The sequence below is a fragment of the Neomonachus schauinslandi genome, chromosome 5, assembly GCF_002201575.2.
Source record: "Neomonachus schauinslandi chromosome 5, ASM220157v2, whole genome shotgun sequence".
In the NCBI taxonomy this organism is placed as follows: Eukaryota; Metazoa; Chordata; class Mammalia; order Carnivora; family Phocidae; genus Neomonachus; species Neomonachus schauinslandi.
Genome location: NC_058407.1, coordinates 4082114 through 4101083, shown reverse-complemented (window position 1 = coordinate 4101083; position 18970 = coordinate 4082114). Strand labels below are relative to the sequence as shown.

The following is an 18970-nucleotide window of genomic DNA, read 5'->3' as shown; positions in this document are numbered from 1 at the left end:
GCTGGCACCTGCAGGGAGGGAGCTGCGCTTGGGTGGTGGGGCCCCAGGGAGGGGGTGGTGCCACCCTCCCGCCTGTGCCAGGTGCCACCCACAGGCTGCTCACCGCAAAGGGGCCCCGGGGGCTTTCCCCTGCGCCACCCCCAGCCCTATGCCAGGCGTTCCAAGCCCCGCAGACCTTGGCTCTGGCCTGGGTCCCGGCAGCTGCGGCTCCTTGGCCCGCTGGGATCGGAAGGATGTGTTGTGCCTACAGGCTGGGGTCTGAAATAACAGGGCACCCCTGCATGCCTGGCGTGGTGCCCCCAAGTTATCACGCCCCCATCTGACCCTCCTGGAAGGGCAGGTTGCATCACCTCCCCACCCTCACCAGTTCAACAGCAGTTTATGCGTACCTACTGTGTGCAGGCCCGGGAGAAGCACTAGGGACCCAGATGAGGGCCCGCTTGCTCAGAGCTCATGTTACAACTGAAGACACTGAGGCCCTGCGTGGCCCCAAGTGCCATGCCCAGGGTCACACAGCTGGATTCCAATCGAGGTCAGGCTCTGGAAGTCCCACTTTTCCCTGTAAGCTCCCCCCAACCGGGCCTCAGTCTCCTTCCCTGTAAAATGGGCACCACGGAGCCTCCCTCGGGGCTGTGTGAGGACATGGAGATGGAGCATGTGACCTAGGGACGGTGTATGGTGCAGCGGGACACAGCCAGCAGAGACCTGGCCACCCCTGCTTGGCATCCTTCGGTAGCTGCCACTGCCCATAGCACTGGAGGCCCACCACCCTCCCCAGCCCGACTCCACCTGCATCCCCCCGCCCCCCTGCCCTGCCCTCCAGCCCGTCAGACTCCTCGGCGCTCCCACACATGTGTGCACAGCATCCCACGCGTCTCTGCTTGCACTCTCCTTCTGCCTGGAATGCCTTCCACATGAATGGCACCATTCGCCTCCAGCTCCCCCACCCCAAAACCCCATGCAGGAACTCCTGCTCTTATCCCGTTTCCAGATACAGAACGGAGGCGGGGAGAGAGGAAGAGGCGTGCCTAGTTCCGCACAGCCGTGGAGCAGGGCGCGTCTCTAACGGCTGCACGGTGCTGCCCGCCCATGGGCTCATGCCTCGCCAGAGCGCCGTCCTCCAGCCCCACGGCCCGGCGAGACACCCCTCGGCCACTCACACGGTTGGGTCTCCCTAGGGTGCTGGCCCCCCTCCAGGCCAGGCTCGGAGAAGGGCGCAGGGCAAGCTGCTCTAGCAAAGACACAGGCTGCTGCAGCCCAGGGAGCGTGCGCAGCCCCACGCGGCCTTCCGTGGGGACGGGGGAGTGGCCTGGCCCCTGGAGCCCCGACCGAGGCTGGGTCCCTGCAAGCCCGGAGGCGCCCTGCAAGCCCGGAGGCGCCCTTACCTACTCGGAGCTCTTGCCCGAAGACGGTCTTCTCGCCGAGGGCGGAGCAGTTCCAGCGTCCGAAGCGGAACTGGTACTGGCACTCATTGATGCCCATCTGCGCCCCCTCCCCGATCACGATGATGGCATCGGGCCGGCTCTGGCAGATGGCGCGCTGCCGCGGGGCCAAGCCAGGAATCTTGTTGCAGATGATGTTGGCTCCCAGGGCCACGACGGACGACAGTGCTCTGCGGAGAGGGGAGAGGACACGGGCAGGTGAGTGGCGGCGCAGGGCCCCTCGCCCTCTGCCTGCCGTCCTGCCTCGCTCGGTCTCTCGGTCAGCCAGTGGGCTCCGGGCGGCCACCATGTACCAAGTTCTTCCTAGAGACTCCCTACAGAATCCATTTCCCATGGACCAAAATGCGTGATCCCAGCCTGAAAAGGCACTCACGCCCATGCCTTCTCAGCCTCGGCATGGCCAGAGCCATGGGTCACAGGTCCCGGGAGTCAACGGTCCCACCGAATGCAAGCCCCAGCTCCCCGTGCCTCTGAATCAGACACACAGACCCTTCGGGCCAGAGAACCTCACGCCTGGGATTCGACAACCGTCAGCTCCGAACTGTCCGCAGCTACCCCCGAGAGCGCCCCCCAACTCCTGACCACTGGGCTTCCCCATCACTTGTAGCTCCTGGGCTGGGAAGGCTGCTGAGCTGGCTGGCCCTGCTGGGAGCCAAGCCCACAGGGTTCTGACTCCACGTGCAGCCCGTCTGTAATCTTGGGAAGGCGCTCTGCCTCTCTGAGCCTCAGTATTCACATCCATGAAATGGGAGTATGAAACATCTGACACCCCCCCCCCCATCCCCCCTTCCCCCCCAGAGGCCCAGACCAGACAACCACAGGAAGAAAGGCTGCACCCATGGGGCAACTGCGGTTGTCATTCACTCGTTTCTGGACGACTGGGTAGACTGGGGGAGGAACCAGGAGCTGATTTGAATTGAGCACCTACTGTGTGCTGGGCTGGGCAGGGTCCTCTTTGCAACACTGTATCCTCAGAGTGGTCCCCTGGGGGCGCCGTGTAATTAATTTGGCGCCCTCCCAAGACCGGAGGGCACTTGCCAGGCTCACTCTGCTCACTTGAGGTGTCACCGGCGTGTTTATTTTCCGAGGGGACCTACCGTACAGGTAACCATTTTGAAGGGTACAGGTCTGCAGCACTTAGTCATGTTCCAAGATATTTTCACCACCCCCAAAATGAAACCCCATGCCCCTCAGCAGGCACTCCCTATTCTCTCCCCTCCCCCAGGCCCTGCAACCAGGAATCTGTGATTCTAGACTTTCCATAGAGATGCAGTCACATAATATGTGCCCTTCCGTGTCTGGCTGCTCTCACTTCGCATCATGTTTCCCAGGTTCGGCCACATTGTGACAGGTGTCCGTGCTTCCGTCCCTTCTGTGGCTGAGTAATATTCCATCGCGTGCAGGGACCACCTTCCGTGTATCCACTCACCAGTTAGCGGACATTGGGCTGCCCCCACCTCTGGGCACTTGTGAACAGATCTGTTACAAACACGGACGTATAAGGTTTTGTTTGAGTCCCTGTTTTCAGTTTTGGGGGGGCATATTCCTAGGAGTGGAATTGCTGGGTCATGTGGCCGTTTGTTTAGCCTTTTGAGGAACCACCAAACTATTTTCCACAGAAGGGCCATGAGTTATTTGGTTTTGAGCTCCCAGAGGAGGGGGTGGACAGCAAGTAGGGAAGGAGGTGGGGGCTTGTTTGGGCAGCCGAGTTTCAGAGTGGCATCTGGCGTCCAAACCAGAGACCAGACTGGCTTAGTGAGGGACAAAGTGTGGGAATGAGGGAGACCACCAGGGGCTCCCCAAGTTGATGTCCACGGCCCTGGCCTCCCAGTGTCCTGAGTTCTCTCCTCCTGCCCACTGGCTGCCAGCCCCTTTCTTGAGACGAACAAGTCAGTGTTTTTCCAGGGCAGCCAAGCACCCACAGCCAACTGGGAAAGTCCCCGTGTGGCGCGAGCCCACAGCACGTGCTGCAAGCTGGGCCCCCCGGCGACACTCAATCCCCAAGGCCTGCCCGCCCCACTCACTAATCTGGCCAAGACCCCCCTGGGTCTCCCACGGCACAATGGGCAGAAATGCCCGAGGCTGGCATGGAAGAAGAGCCTCTGGGCGGGCTGGGCTGGGAGCGGGCTGGAATCTGGGGAATTCAGCCCAAAGTAATTGTAGATGCTCAGAAAACCGACCCGGGGAACTGAGATGGATGGGAACCAGCCTCCAGGCCTCGGGACAGAGCCCGCTTTGGATCCCAGATGCTAAAAGCAAGCTCCCCGCTCCCAAATTCTTCCAGCAGTCTCTAGGCTGCAGAGCCCCCCACTGCTTGGGGTAAGAACCCTGTTGGGGGTAGGAGCTTGGACAAATGGGTTCTGAATGGGGGGACCCCAGGGGACTGAGGATGGACCCCAGGGGCCGAAACAGATCATTGCAGCCCTGGTCTCCTGCCTCCAGGCAGACTCCCAGCCCCCGCCAGCACCCAGGTCTGACCATGTCACTCCCCTGCTCAAAGCCCATCCATAGCTCCCCAGGCTCCTTGGTGTAGAATCAGAGGCCTCCCGGGATCTGGCCTCCGACCACCCTGCCACCTTTGCTTGTGCTGGTCCCTCTGCCTGGGATGCCGCTCGTTCTCCCTTTTTCTGTCTGGCAAACTCTACCTGCCTTGTGCCCAAGTGCAAGTCCCCTGAGCTCAACCCCCTTGGTCCCCAGGCACGGAGGAAGCACACGGTGGGCACCTGTCTCTCGAGTACCACCCTCACCACTGGGCTCTCACCATGGCCCTTTCCACAGCCTTCCCAGCAGACCACAAGCACCTGAGGGCAGGGCCAGGTCCCAACTAAATCTGGGGTTCCCGGGGCTGCCCCCTGTAGCTGCCCATGACTGTTCGTGGAATTGCTGAACAAATGAGTAAATACTCAAAGATAATGTCTGAAAGAGCTCCTGCCTCTTAATAACAAAAAGATAATCAATTTAAACATGGTCAAAGGACTTGAATAGGTATTTCTCCAAAGAGCCGTAAATGGCCAACGAGCAAGTGAAAAGATCCTAAATTCACTCATGAGGGAAATGCAAATCGAAACCAGCGAGGTGCCACCTCACGCCCGCTAAGATGCCCCTGGTCAAAACAAGAGAAAGTGCCAGGTGTTGGCAGGCTGTGCGGAAATCGGAGCCCTCATGCATCGCCAACAGGAATGCGGGCAGCCACCACGGATGACAGTCAGGAAGTTCCTCAAAAAGTGAAACAGAATTACCATAGGTCCCAACAATTCCACTCCTTGGTCTATGCCAGAACTGAAGACAGGTATTCAGACAGACTGTCCACAAGAGCCAGAAGGAGCAAAGACCCCGGATGTCCACCAGGGGCTGAATGGGCAGACAGACTGTGGTCTATCCATATGGTGGAATGCTACTTGGTCATAAGCAGGAATGAAGTATGGATCATGCTCCATGGAGGAAGCTCAAAACTAGTACTCTGAGTACACAGACACACAGACCACACATTGTATGATGGCATTTGCATGACGTGTCCGGCAAAGGACAGAAAGTGGACCCGCGGTCACCTGGGGCTGCAGGGAGGAGGCACGGGGAGCGCTGGCTTGGCAGGTGTGATGACAAAGTTATGGAGCCCAATAGAGGTGATCGGGAATGCACTTATATACCTCTGAGTGACACAATTTCAAATGGTTAAAGTGGCAAATTTTATGTGTATTTTAAACACAATTTTTAAAAAGTCTATCTAGGGCGCCTGGGTGGCTCAGTTGGTTAAGCGACTGCCTTCGGCTCAGGTCATGATCCTGGAGTCCCGGGATCGAGTCCCGCATCGGGCTCCCTGCTCGGCAGGGAGTCTGCTTCTCCCTCTCCCACTCCCTGTTTGTGTTCCCTCTCTCGCTGTGTCTTTAAATAAATAAATAAATAAAATCTTTATTTTATTTCTATATTCTATATTATTTCTATATTCTATTATTTCTTCTGTCAAATAAATAAATAAAATCTTTAAAAAAAAAAAAGTCTGTCTAGACACAGGACTTCTGCACCCTTGGACATCGGTGGAATAGGTAGGAGGGGGCAAGAGGGGCCTTGCCCGGCTGATCCCCGCTTGTATGCTTCCCAGGACATGTGAGGCTGATGGAGCAGGGGGCATGGGAGCCCCCAGCCGGCCCCCAGCAGCCAGTGCGCGGGTCAAAGGTGAAGTAAAGGCATCGGAGAAGACAGTCACACAGTATTTTGTGCCAGGAACATAAATACTGAGAAATGGCTGCTAATTCAGAAGTCATTTTGAAATTGTCTCCCTTAGAATGTGGGGCTTTATCCACTCACAAAATTAAATACACCCATTCTGAACACGGGCCTCTGCTGGGTCTCAGTCCTCTCTCCTTACATCCCCATGTTGTAGCTGTGCAGACTGCAGCTGAGAGAGGCGAGGGGACGTGCCTGAGGCTGCACAGCCAGGCTCAGAGCCCGGTCTCTGATTCCAGAACTCAGGCGGAGGCAGCGTGGTGCCCCATAGCAGGGGCATACCAAGCACGAGAGCCTAGAGCAGGAAACAATGCCCACTTTTTAGTCTCGAAACACAGCTTTAAATCTTTCTCTTGCTTAAAATCCTCCAAGGTCACTCATGAATTCAGTTCCGGGTCGATGGACAGCTTCCACTGCTGGAGTTTGAGGTCTCAGCCACCCTGCCCCTTCCCTCCCCTACAGCCCACACGTTCGCAGCGAGTCTGCCCTCCCTGAGAAGGCATGGCCCTGCCAGCCACACCCCTAGCCTTGGCCACACTGTTTCTTCCACCTGGAGGGTTAGGCGGGGGCTGCAGTTATGGGAATCCTCGTTAGGGAATCCGCCAGAGTGGAAAGGGGCAAAAATACATGGTAACTTGAAATTGGTGATCTGGAGGAGGGGCAAGGAGGGTGGAAGCATGGGGGGGAGGGGAAAGGGGACATGGTGGGAGGGAGAGGAGTGGGGAGCAGGGAGGAGTGGAGGAGGGGCGAGGAGCAGCAGGGGAGGAGGGCGAGTGCAGGCTGCGTCCTGGAATAATTGGCAGTTTGGGAGTGAGGGCATGCTGTGGGCATCTCAGCAAGCCGCCCGCAGGGTGGGCCTGGCTCTCACCCCCAAGCAGCAAGATCACCCCGGGTGGCTTCTCGGCCCACAGCTGCCCACCCAGGTGCCCCGGGAGAGCTAGCAGGGAGGTTCTGAGTGGCCCTGAGCACACAGAGGCTGGGCTGGCCCCTCCGGTTTCAGTCGCTGACTTTTTCCGTGGAAAATTCTGCTCCAGACTCATCTCCTTGCACTATTCGGGAGCCTCGGGACAAAGGTAAGATGCCAGGAGGAGCGGGCAAAGCTGAAAGCCTGGAACTGTTCCTCAGCCCCGGCCTGGGCCAGCCCCACGAAGGAAGCCTGCAGGACAAGGGGCTTCTTCCTTGTCCCCGGGGACTGCAGACGGGCCTCTGATCTCCAACCAGAGGTGCTGAAGCCGGCAGAGGACCCGCAGGGATGCGCTTCCCTGTTGTTTCCTGGCACTGGGCACGGGGTGCCAGCAGGGCCTGCCGAGGGACAAGACAAAGAGCTTCCTACCTGCCAGAGGTCCCAAGGGGTCAGGGCTGCCTCTAGGACTAGGGGATGCCAGAGCGTGAGGGGCGAGGTGACCACTGCCAGGCGACAGATGGTGCAGAAGAGGCCAGGAGGGTGGGACGCTTGCTATGACATTAGCCGGGTACCACGTCACCCACCGGGCAGCCCTGTGGGGCCGATGATGAGAGGTCACGGACGTTGGGCATTATTAACCCTCACTGGGGACCCATCACTGACCTCCATTCACTGAGCCCCCAGGATGCAGTCCCTTGTGGGGATCAGGGACCAGCTGTGCTTATCGCGAGGACCAGCGGGGTCCACACCCACCACTGCACCCACCACGACTGGGTTCATTCCTGGACCGGCCCTTCCCTCTGACGCAGCAGGTTCAGTCCGGGGTCTAGACACCCCGGGGCAGCTGGCGCTCACATTCGCCACAGGGCCTGCACAGGCCTCTCCAGCCCAAGCTGGGACAACTGCTCAGCAGGAGGATGACAGAGCTGACATTCACACGGCGGGAGGCTACGAACAGCTTACGTGTGACAACGTGGGTGACTCTCCCCCACTGCCGAGCGGAAGAGCCAGAAGTCAGAAGTTACCCTGAGCTCGGAGGCACGGACGGGGAGGGGGCCGGAGGGAGCCTGCTGGGTTCCAGATTGTTCTCTAGCCCAAGCTGAGAAATGGTTTACGTGAGTGCCCACACACGTAAAAACGCATCAAGCTGTCCACTCGAGATTTCTGTACTTTATGTAAGTTACACCTCAACAAGAAAGCAAAACTTTGCAATACAAAACGTCACAGGGCTGGCAAAATCAGAATGAAAACTCTCGCGTTTTCTTATAAAAGTTAAAATAAAGAAAATACACTTAAGACATACAATATGAATGTTAACAATCATCCCCTCGCGCCTTGTCAGTGTGTGCGGACCTTGCGGCAGGTGCTGGTGGAGGGCCACTGTGAGCTGGGCCAGCCGCCCCCTGCAGGCAGTGCCGGGCTGGGCCAGAGTACAGCCCAAATCTGGTTAAGACCTCATCTAGGTCAAGCCCCACTCTGGCCAAGGGGCAGCCCCCCTCCACCGACTTCCTTGGGGAACAATATCTGGGTCACCTCACAGTCAGGGACCCTGAGGCTCAGCGAGGAGAAAGATGGGGGAGCCAGTGTCCCCCCATGCCTAGGACTAGAGCCATCTTATCCTCCCCCCTCCAGACAGGACAGCCCTGCTTCACTCAGGAGTCACGACCCTGCAAATCCTGTCCCAGGAGCCAAATCCCTCACGCCATTCAGAGTTAGTGCCTCAAGGCAGAGTGAACACCTACCATGTGCTGGATTCTGGGATAAGAGCTTCCCTCAGGGGGAAGGTGTTTTATTATTGTTACTATTATCGTCGTCGTCGTCGTTGTTGTTGTTATTCTATTGCTCCCTCAGAATAGGAACCAGAGGTCCAGAAAGGCCCAGCCACTTGCTGAGTAGCTCAGGGAGGGAGGGTAGGGAACAGGGTTTGGGACCCACACTTCCTGCCCCCCAGACGGCTCTGTGCCTCCTCATCCCTGTCCCTGATGGGGATGTCCCTTATGTAACTTACATAAAGTACAGGATGTCCCAAAGATAATTAGGGGGTGCTCACTTGTTTACCTGGAGAGCCATCCTCCCTCACTGGTCCTCAGGGAGGGCAGGAGGCTGCACTGGAGGCCAACCTACACTGGGGAGCCTTCACCAAGTGGTTCCTGAAGGAGGACCCCAATTCGTGCCAGGCACTGAGTCACGAACTCTCTCCAAACAGGCTAGCCCCCCGCCCTGTTGCTGGCCCCAGGATGGCAGGGGCCTTGTCTCATCCCCCACTGCGCACCGACTGGGCACCGACCCTCAGTGGTCGTCACGGAACGAGTGAATGAGTGAAGGGCAGAGTGAATGAGTGGAATGCACGAATGGAAGCCTTCACACCTGCTGAGGGGACCCCTTCCAGGGACAGTGACCCCAGCTGGCACAGGGAGCAAGATGCAGCTGAGACATCCTCAGTGGGGTGGGGGACTGCAGGCTGGGCGGGCAGGTGGCTGGGGGCACTCAGAGCATACCCCCGCTTTCACTTAGACTGCTACAGGTTGATTAAAAATTAGCTTTTATTCCCATTTTACGTGTGACTGAGGAAACGTCAGCCTTCCATATGAAGGCCTAGCACATCAAGTCGTGGGAGGTGGGCAGAGTGGGTCCAGGGCCTGTGGGGATAAGGCCACCCCGAGGTGGCCCTCAAAGGGCTTTGATCCATTGGCATTACCAGGGACTGGACAAGTTGTGCCTTTTTTATTTAAAGAGCCAGAGAGAAATGCTGCCATCGCAAGCCCAGGACCACGTGGCAGCCAGCTTCTCAGACCCCGAGGAAGCCCCATGCCATCTGATCTGTGCACAGGGCCCTAAAACTATGGGCACTGATGTGGCCTGTGTCCTGAGGAGGCCGCAGGACCCAGGCAACTCCACCTCAGTATCCCGTTTCTCTTTACAAATTCCCCAGCAACCGACCCCACAAACCACAGCCCAGGATAGAGATGTCCCAGTAGAGGGGAAATGCCCCCCCCCCCCATCAGGGCCCCCCACCCAGCCCAGCCCGAGCTCCTCTTCTGCACCTACTCTTTGGACCGAACACCAGCTGTAATGCAGCCCGCCCCCGCTCCCAGGTTTCTGGGCTGGGGCAGCCCCTGCCCCGAACCAACCACAGAATCCTGGGAATGTTCCTAAGGCTAGGACCGGGACAGCCCTCCATGGGGGAGACGCAGTATCCAAGTGCTTCCCAGAACTCAGACCTCATGACGGAGCCTGCTGGACCTCAACATCCCAGCCCCCTCCCCCACAAGCCACAGGAACCAGAGGGGGGCCACCGGGGGACATCTGCCCCTTCCTGGGTCCCCCTCCCCCTGCTCAGGTGGCGAGTACCACTTCTAGAAAGGTCAGCGGTGATGAGAAAGGGCTTCCCCACGGGCAGCCCACCCTCTTCCTCTGCCCTCTGGGCCACCGACCTCCCTGCCCCGCATAGCTGGACAGCAGCCCCGGAGCCTGAGCCGGGCCTCCCAGCCCTGAGCTGTCAGGGATGTGCGTGTCAGCCATGAGGTCAGCCCCAGGCACCCCCTTATTGCTCCTCCTCCATCACTCCGCCCTTGCACCTTCGTTCTCCTTCCAGACCCACTGACCTCCCCACGACCGAGCCCTTCCTCCTGGAGACCTTTTCACCCACCTGCCCCCCAAGGGGCCAGGACTCTGTGCTTGACCCCCTCAGGCCTTTCTAAAGCCATTTGGGGTAAGGTTTATCCACCCCCACAAGCTATGAGCTCCCCAGGGCAGGGATCCCCAACACAGCCCAGCACCCACCCCAGCCCTGAGCTGGCCTTGGACGTGAACTCCCACCCCAGCCCCAGCTCCCAGGGAGGTGGGGACAGGCTGGTCGGGCCTGGGCCAGATCCCCTGTCTCCCTCTGGGGCCCCATCCCTGGCCCTGGCCCCGGCTGCCCAGCTGCCCAGAGCGCCTACAGCCCACGCTCCTGGCCCCGGGCGCTTTATAATTCTTCCTTCTCGGGCATCCTCCGGCAAAATATTTGAAGAATGTTCTAATTATCTGCGATCAGCCAGGGAGGCGGGCCTGGGTCCACTTGTCCAGGAAGTAACCCGGCAAATACCTGGGAAGATGGCAGCTGGCCCCCACGCCCACCCACCCCACGTCCCCCCCGCCAGCTTCTCTGTCAGGTGGGCAGGGGTCAGCCCAGAACTTCCCAGCCACAGGTGGGCCGGAAGAGGCTCTTCTCCTGCTCTGGAGCCGGTAGGAGTCACGTGGGGCCGCAGCTGGTGGCAGCCTCAGTGCTCCTGCCTGTCAAATGGGGATAAGAATGTCTTCCAGGTCTGGGGTCACTCTGCAGACCGCTCAAGCCACCAGCACAGTGCCAGAGCTTGGCACCAGCGGGGTCCCCACAGCCTTCCTCTGTGGGGTGGAACAGAATGACACAGAACAGATGGGGCAGAGCTGGACACGGCCACTGCAAAGGCCCGGGGGCATTCAGCCCACCTGTCCTCCTGGTGTTCCTTAAGTCTGCTCACCTCCCTCCCCTGCTGGGGCTCTCGGTCCTGTTCAGTGGGCAGCATGGGGCCTGGGGACATCCCCATACCTTGGGAAGGCCGCCCTTACGGTCTGTTCTGAGCCTCAGTCTTCCCATCTGAAAATAGGGACGATCAGCCCTGTTTGGGCCAGTGGCTTCTCCCCCTACTGGCCTGGGCGGGAAGAACTTGGAAGGGGTGGGGGGATGCCCTGCAGGGGAGGGACAAGCCAAAATGACCCCCCTTCCTGAGTGGCATCCCCCACCCTGCCCCACCCCCCCAACCCTGCCCCGCAGCTCCTCAGGGTGGACCTTGCCAGCCTCACTTTACGGATGAGGAACGGGGCTCCCAGAGAACACCCAGAGGGAGCCGCATGGGTGGTGGGCAGGGGTTCCCCAGTGGAGGTGCAGAGAGAGGGTGGAGGCAAGAAGGGGCCCAGCTGGCAAATGAAGCCATCCCTCTACCCCTCCCTGCCCTGCCCAGGCCTCAGTTTCCCATCTGCCTGTGTAGTGAGGGACCAAAGCCATACCTGTGGCTGTATCCTAAAGAGGGTTCTCGGGGCTTGGGGTCCTGTGTTCGACGTCTGCTCGGCCGCTGACTCTCACTGGCCTCAGTTTGCCCATCTGCCCAATGGGGAGAAGAGCCCCTGCTCACGGGTGGGGCTCCTGTAGGCTGGCTCCCTCCACCATGGGTCCTCCCTGCTGCAATCTTTCCAGCCCACTGCCCCGCTCAGCTCACTGCCCGCAGTGTTCCCGGGGAAGAGAGCGGAGCGTCCGCCTGCTCCCTCGCGCCCCCGGCGGGCGGGCAACCGCCCGCCCTCCCCACATAGCTGGCATTCCTGGCCTGGCATTCTGGGACCCCACCCTGGAGGGAAACCAAGCACTCCTGGGAGAAAGCAGGAGCGGACCCCAGTGGACAGGGGTCTTGGGCAGGGCTGAGGTTGCTAGAGGTGGGCAAGCACACCCAGGGGGGCACGGGGAGCTGCAGATGAGGGGGCATGGGGTCCGGAGGGTCCATCCAGCCCCCACATCTGTTAAGTCAGTGAAACCAGAACCTCATACGCTCCCTGTGACCACAAAGCCCCAGGCCATTGACCTCTGACCTCAGAACCTTCCAGGCCTCTGTTGGGCATCCAGGGCCCATCGTGACACTCCTGGCTTCAGGCCACACTGACCAGCAAGGATAGAGGTGCCCAGACCCCTCCAGCAGCCGGGCAGGATTCCAGGCCCAGCATGGTGCCTCTTCCTCCGAAAAGCCTGCCCCTGGCCTCCCCTTCTGTCCTCCCTCCCAGCATGGTCACAGCTAAGCCAGTCTCCTGAGGAGGCTGCTGGGGGCTGAGGTTCAGCCATACCTGTCTGGCCAGGCCATGAACATACTTCCTGCGATTTCTGTGGACCTTCCCAGAATTAGCCCCGGCCTTTCTCCTCACTTCCCGTGGTTCAGGGGCGGACACTGACACCTCAAGGTGCATGAAAATTGAGGCCACATAGGGCATGTGACCCCTAGACCTGGCCTCAGCCTAGGCCCTAATGCCCCAGATCTGTCACACCGGGGCACCCTGCAGGCCTGGGTGACCAGGATGTCAACCTGAAACCTCAGGACAGAGGGATGGACAGACAGGCGAGGGGAACAGGTGGGAGGAAGCTGGCAGGGCATCTGGCCCATGGCCAGGCTGGGAGTCTGGGCGCCTGATGGGTCGGCCAGCACCTCAGCCTTCCGGGCTACTCTGGACATGGTCTGAGCAGAGGGTTTGGGGGCTGAGTCCCTGTAGGCAGAGGACACCGGGCCATCACCTCGTGCAGAGTGCAGAGCAGGGCTGAGTTCCCAATCCCGGGACCCGGCCTCAGGCCAGCATCCTGGGGGACCCCTTTCTAGGAATGGATGAAGGCGGGGGCCTGCCTGGGCCATGGGGCACCTCAGAGCAGAGCCCAGCCCCACCCAGGCTCTCCCCAGCTCTCCAGCCCTGCCCCCTGCTCTTACCAAACCTGGGGACCCCTCTGGGCCAGAGCACCCTGGGCAAGGCTCCTTCACCACCCACCTCACTTTTTGAGCATCCCACTGCTCCCTCTGAGAATTCCTGGGCCACCAGGGCACCCCAGCCAACTGCCTCGGCTTGGATGCTTTATGGGACAGGGTGCTCACTCCCCCCCCAGGAGCAGCCCACTCCGCCCTTCATTAGGCTTGGCTGTGATGAGCCACATGATGTGGTGAGCACTTCTGGGGGCTTGCACCTTCAGAACCCCTCCCTGGGCTCAGCAATCCCCCCTCCCACCCCATGCCGTCACTAAGTGGCCCGGAGTACTGAGCACCACCCCTGCCTTCCGCAGCCAGCCTCCACCTCTCGGCCAAGGCCACACGGACACCTGGCAGGGATTAGGTATCAGCGCCAAGAGCAGGACCCAGCCCTGCGGCTTTTCTCCCCACTTCTGGGCTCTCTGCCCCAGGCCCTAAGGACCTGTTTCCTCAGCCTCCCATCTTCCTCCCCTCCTCCTCCCCCTGCAGGAATTTCCACCTCTGAAGGAAGGCAGTGAGAGGGAGCCAGGGGTCGCTCTGGGCTCACACTCAGACTCGCCTGGAACCGCCGGCTCTCCCCACCCCTCTAGAAGGGGCTGGCAAACAACCGGTGGCCCAGGTCCCCTGGGGCAGACGCTGGGCAGCAAGGAGGATGTCCCCAGCAATGCAATCATCACACCTCACTCCCTGCCTCTTGGCTCTTGGGGCTGCCGTTAGGAGATAATGGAAGGGGGGTGGGGGTCCACCCTCCAACCTCCAGGAGCCACGGCCTGGAGTGAAGCCCTGCCTGATCACATGGCCAGGCAGGCAGGGTCTGCGACAGAAGACACACGGGAGCCCCGGGGCAGCTCTCAGCCCTCTGCCCAGCACGCCTCCCCAGACAATGACCCACAGCAGGCTTGACCTGGCATTCCTTGGGGTTCCCCACGCCCTGTGCTCTAAGCTACTGGGCACAGAGTGAGCCACCAGAACCAGGCTGCTGACTCCGTGCCCCCCGGGCTCCCTGATGCATACTCCTTGGCACTTCCTTGGCACCCCCCCCCCCCACAGGCTGGCTGCTGGTGCCCTAGCCTGTGCATGGGCGTAGGCATCGTGCTCCACCCCCGGGCAGTGCCACCAAGGGGGTGATGACTCTGCCGGGGCTGTGACGGGGGCTTGGTCCACAGGTGTGGCACTCGAGCGCACCGCGGGGCCTGCCACGGGTGGACGGCCCACAGGACGGGCCCCCAGGGAAGAAGGGGATGGCAGGTGATAGACGTGGGCTCCTTCCAAAGGGGGGCGTGTCCGCAGCACCTGGAAATTCCCGGTGCTCCCCGCCAGCAGTGAAGTCACCCTGGGAAGACCTGAGTCAAGGAGCCAGGAAGTCACCCAGCCCCCAGCCCACCCTGTGCCCACCCATGCGCACTGGGGGCCCGCACCCCTGGGGCCATCCACTGGGCAAGTGGGTTCTGACCAGGTCAACGGGCCTCGCTGGGACCCAGACACAGAGGTCGCCATCTGACCATCCAAGAGGGTGTTTACTGGGCACCAACTGAGCACCAAGTATTGCGCTGGGTGCTAGACGGTGGGGGGCGGGGGGGCAGGGAGGAGTGACCTACTTGCAGCTACTACCACAGGCCCGGCCTCCAAGGGTGCTGACGGCACCCCCTCAGCCACACTGTGCCCCCCATCCACCCTGTGGGTCCTGCCTCAGGGAAGCCCGTCCCCTGGCCTCAGCCCCACCCGCATCGGACGTGGGCAGCGGGACCAGCCTCCTCCCATCCCCGTTTCCCCTGCTCGGTGCACTCGTACCCAGGGGCCCTCCTTAGCACGGGTGAAGCAGCTCATCCCTGCCCTCCTTGAGACCCGGGCCTGGGGCTGCACTACCACCACTGTGACCTCACCTGCCACGGCCCCAGCCCGCTCCCCGGGCCCCCAGCCCACCCCACAGCTGCCCCTCGGCCAAGAACGCCACTCTCCCCAGCACATTCTTTAGGGCCCAGGTCGGAGGCCACCTTCTGTGAGGGGTCTCCCCTGATCCGCCCTCACTGCAGATGGGTCAGGCTCCTGCTCTGTAGGACCCCACAGGGCTTTGTGTACATGACGGGGGAGGAGGGGAGCTTCCCAGTTACACCCGCGGACGCCTTATTCGCCTGGCTCGGGGGTTGCAGTCGCTGCTAAGAAGGGCAAGCTCGGAGTACTGTCCGAGCCTGGCAGGAAGGGGAGGCGGGGACAGAGGGGCCTGAAGCACCGAGACCCACCATCCACAGCGACAGGCCAAGGCAGAAACGCGGAGGGCTGCCCGAAGCCCGTGGTACGTGGCAAAACACCATGTGTACACATGCTGGCCCAACTTAGAAGCTCATGAGGGGCCAGTGGGGACTACCTTCTCTCTCTGTGCTCACGCCGGTCTCAGGGCCCCTTGGGTTGGGGCCCAAGGCAGGGAGGGACCCTGGAGCAGAAATCTGAGGACCTCTTGGTCCCTTCACACACCTGGAGGGAAAGGTGCCCCTCTGGTTCCAAGTCTAAACGTGGGGAGGTGGGGGCAGGGAAGAGAGAGAGCCCTCGCTCAGAGCCTCATGACTCCTGGTCCCTAGACAATTCTAACCAGCCGGAGTAGTTGGTTTCTCTTACACACAGTGAATGAGAAGGCAGACAGGCCTGGGTTCGAACATGAGCTCAGCCACCTTGAGCGTGACCTAGGGAGTTACTGGGCGCTCTGCCCCTCACACTCCTCACTTCACCCGCCCCAAGTCGGGGGCCCCCGCTTAGCTCCCCCTTTCAGGCAGCCAGGGAGGAAACAAATTCAGAGCAGACCCCAGCTGGTGTGCACCCCTCAGCCCCGTGACAGAAGGCCTCTGCAAGACGACCTGAGTCTTCCAGAGGTGGAACGCAGAGCCGTCAGGGTTCTGTCTGGTGGGCAGGCAGTTCCTTCTGGAGGAACTCCCATTCAGAGGGGCTTTTCATCTGTTTGCCACTTGGGAGTGAGGGCTGAAATCTCAGCTCTAGACCCCTCAGTGTGGTGGCTCCCCGCACCCCGGCAGCCCCAAGGCCTGCTTTGGGAGGGCAAGCTGAGACACCGCCCACCCTTGTTCCAAGGCTCCTTCCCCCCGGGGCCCTGCTCATTCACAGCTCCCGCTGGGCACGCAGCAGGACTCCAGCACCCAGAGCACCTCTGGTCTGAGAGGCTGTGGAGGAGCGTCTGGACCAGGGGTGGCCTGGGGAGGGGGGGTGAGGTCTGAAAAGTGCTGGAGGCCCCCAGTCTGATCAGGATGGGACTGCCAGGGAATGCTGACTCAGGCCCTTCCGGACCACGGCTGATGCCTGGGGAGCTGCTTGCTGGTTCAGCTGGTGTCCTGTCCGTCCTGCTCCGGGCACCTCTCGCTTCGGGGTCTGCAGGAGGATGGCCAGTTGGCTGCATAGTTCTAGTGTGTTCCACTCACATCCTCCGACCGAGTGCTTCGTGGCGTCAGCAGTGCTCAGAATCTAACTGCTCCACCTCTGAGCCTGTGGGATGACCTTCCCGGGGCCTCTGCATCCCCTGTCACAGAGCGGGCCGACCATACCCCATGGCTGCCTTGCACAGAGGACCCGTGAGTGCTGGCTTCCTTCCAGGCAGGGCTCTTGCCCGGCATCCCTGGCCCTCAATCCTGCATCTGCTTGTATGCCTCCAGGGCTGGACGGCTCACCACCCCCTGCCAACCACGGGGCTGGCCCAGTGGCCCAGGCCTGGGGCTCCCCCCCAAGTCAGAGGCTGAGGACACCCCACGTTGAGGGCAGGACCGGGAGGGGGCCCGGGCAGGCTGAGCAGCTCTGTGATGGAGACAGGGAAGATGGAGAAGGGGAGGAGGGAGCGCACCTGTGCCCACCCCCACCCTGTTAGCCAGCCCAAGGGGAGGCCCCAGACCCTGCGCCAGGGAAGGAGGACAAACGGAGGTTTTGTCCTTGACCAGCGGGCGGCCCGCACCACACAATGACCCTTTCATCAGGCTGAGGGAGCCCTGGGTCGAGGTTTCATCTGACAAGAGAGAGCTCCCAGCCTCTTGTCCCTTGCTGGGGAAGTCGGGGCGGAGGGGGGGCGGGGGGGCGCTGAGCCCTATCTGAGCCAGACCCAGGGCCATGCAAAATAGAGGTTCCAGGGCAACTAGCTAAAGCCCCTGCATCTGCCCTGGGGCGGGGGGAGAGGTCCCGAGAGTTTAGGTGACTGGCCACGGGCCGCACAAAAAGGGGCCCTGTTCTGGGTACACCCCAAAACCCGAGCTGACGGAAGGTCTGGGTCTCTACAATCAAGACCTCCACCCCATCCCATTCCCTCCCCTGCCACCACCCGCGGGGTCTCGCCCAGGCTAGCCTGACAACAGAGCCTTGGCCCAGACCCCCAGCAGGAGTTCTGGGTTCCCCACAGGCCATGTGGCCCTGGCCCCTGGCCCCTGCCCCCGCAGGCTGGCGTGAGGCTCTGGGGGACACGGTGTGTGATTTGCTGGGTCTGTGTCCACAGCGTCCCCAGAGGAGCCAAGTGTGGAAACACTGAGAAGTCAGGGCCTCAAAAATCGCCTCCCTTCACGGTGGTCTCCTCCCCGCAGAGCATCTCGCACCTGCCCGGATCACCCCTGGAGGCCCCAGGGGCCCAGGCACGCCTTTCTCTGTGGGACCACCGTAGGGCGAATTTCTTCCCAAAGGCCGTGGCAGAACTGGTTCCAGAGCCGGGACGGCCATTACCCTGCGTTCTGTGTGACCTCCAGAGGGCCTCTCTGCTCATCTAGGTGCCACCCCCTCTAGGAAGCCCTCTGAGACACCCCAGAGAGTTCAACACTCTCCCCGGAACAATACAGCCACGAGTCCTCCCTCTGCGTCCCAGCTGCCCAGCCGCCCTGCTCCTAAGGGCTGAGAGTGACCCCATCTCTCGAGCACCTACTGTATACCAAGAACCCGGCGGGGCACGTCTCTGCATTTGCTTGCCGAGTCCTCACGGCCACTCCAGAAGTTTGAGTCCCACTGGCCCTGGCCCCCCAGGGCACAGCCAGGTTACAGAATGCACCCAGGCAGCAAGAAGAGGAGCAGGGATGGGAACCCCAGAGCAGGGAGGACTCAAGGGGAACTCGGTCAGAAAATGAGCCTTTCCCTGCGGGGCCTCAACGCGGCTGCAGGGCACACATGAGCCTGGAGGAAGCACGTGAGCACCCACCGCCCCTCCTGGCCCTTCCTCCCCACACACACAGGGTCAAAAGTAATCTCCAGAGCGCACCAGCCGCCCTTCGATTAGCAGTTGATGAGCCGTGCCCACGTGGCAAAGGCCCCGGGAGCGCTTTGTGGCCGGAGAAACTCCATTTCTGCAGCCCAGGCCAGGGGTCCCAGGCAGGTCCCCGGTGCTAACCCCCTGGATACGTCACTGCACGGAGCCACACGTGCCTTGGAGTCCCGGAGGCTGTGGGCCCAACATGCGCCTGCAGAGAGGAAGCATCTCCATCTCCCGACCACCGACCACCGATGAGGATACTGGGGCCCAGAGAAGCCCCTGGACCCGCCCAAGGCCACACAGCAGGGCAACTCCCACACCTGGGCAGACGCAGCCTGCAGGCTGGGAGCTGCTCCTCCCAAGGGGAAACCAATGCACACTAAGCTGGGCGGCCCCGTTCTGCTGCCACACAGGCTCCGAGGCCAGGGGAGGGGGCCTGATTCAGCAATGCCCGCCCCCCGGGGTCGTGCCCACAGCGTTTCTGGGACTGCGGTTGGCACCACCAATAAAGCCACAGCGGTGGAGCCGGGAAGAGGCCCAGCCTTGGCAGGGCAGTGGTGAGCGCCCCCCAGCCCCCCCACAGCCAGGTGGTCGGTGAGTAACCGCCCCGTCACCCATGACTCACTCAGCTCCCCAGAGCGGGCGGTCACCATGAGAGGCTCGTACCGGAAGA

At 61.2% G+C, this 18970-nt stretch overlaps 1 protein-coding gene across 1 annotated transcript in view; it reads right to left on the bottom strand.

Moving 5' to 3' along the window:
• WNT7B (Wnt family member 7B) overlaps window positions 1–18970 on the bottom strand; it is a 49417-nt gene that overhangs the window by 23045 nt on the left and 7402 nt on the right. Inside the window, exon 2 of the mRNA XM_021687811.1 lies at window positions 1386–1612. Within this exon, the coding sequence (XP_021543486.1) occupies window positions 1386–1612 (227 nt within the window). The remainder of the gene's footprint in view (window positions 1–1385; window positions 1613–18970) is intronic.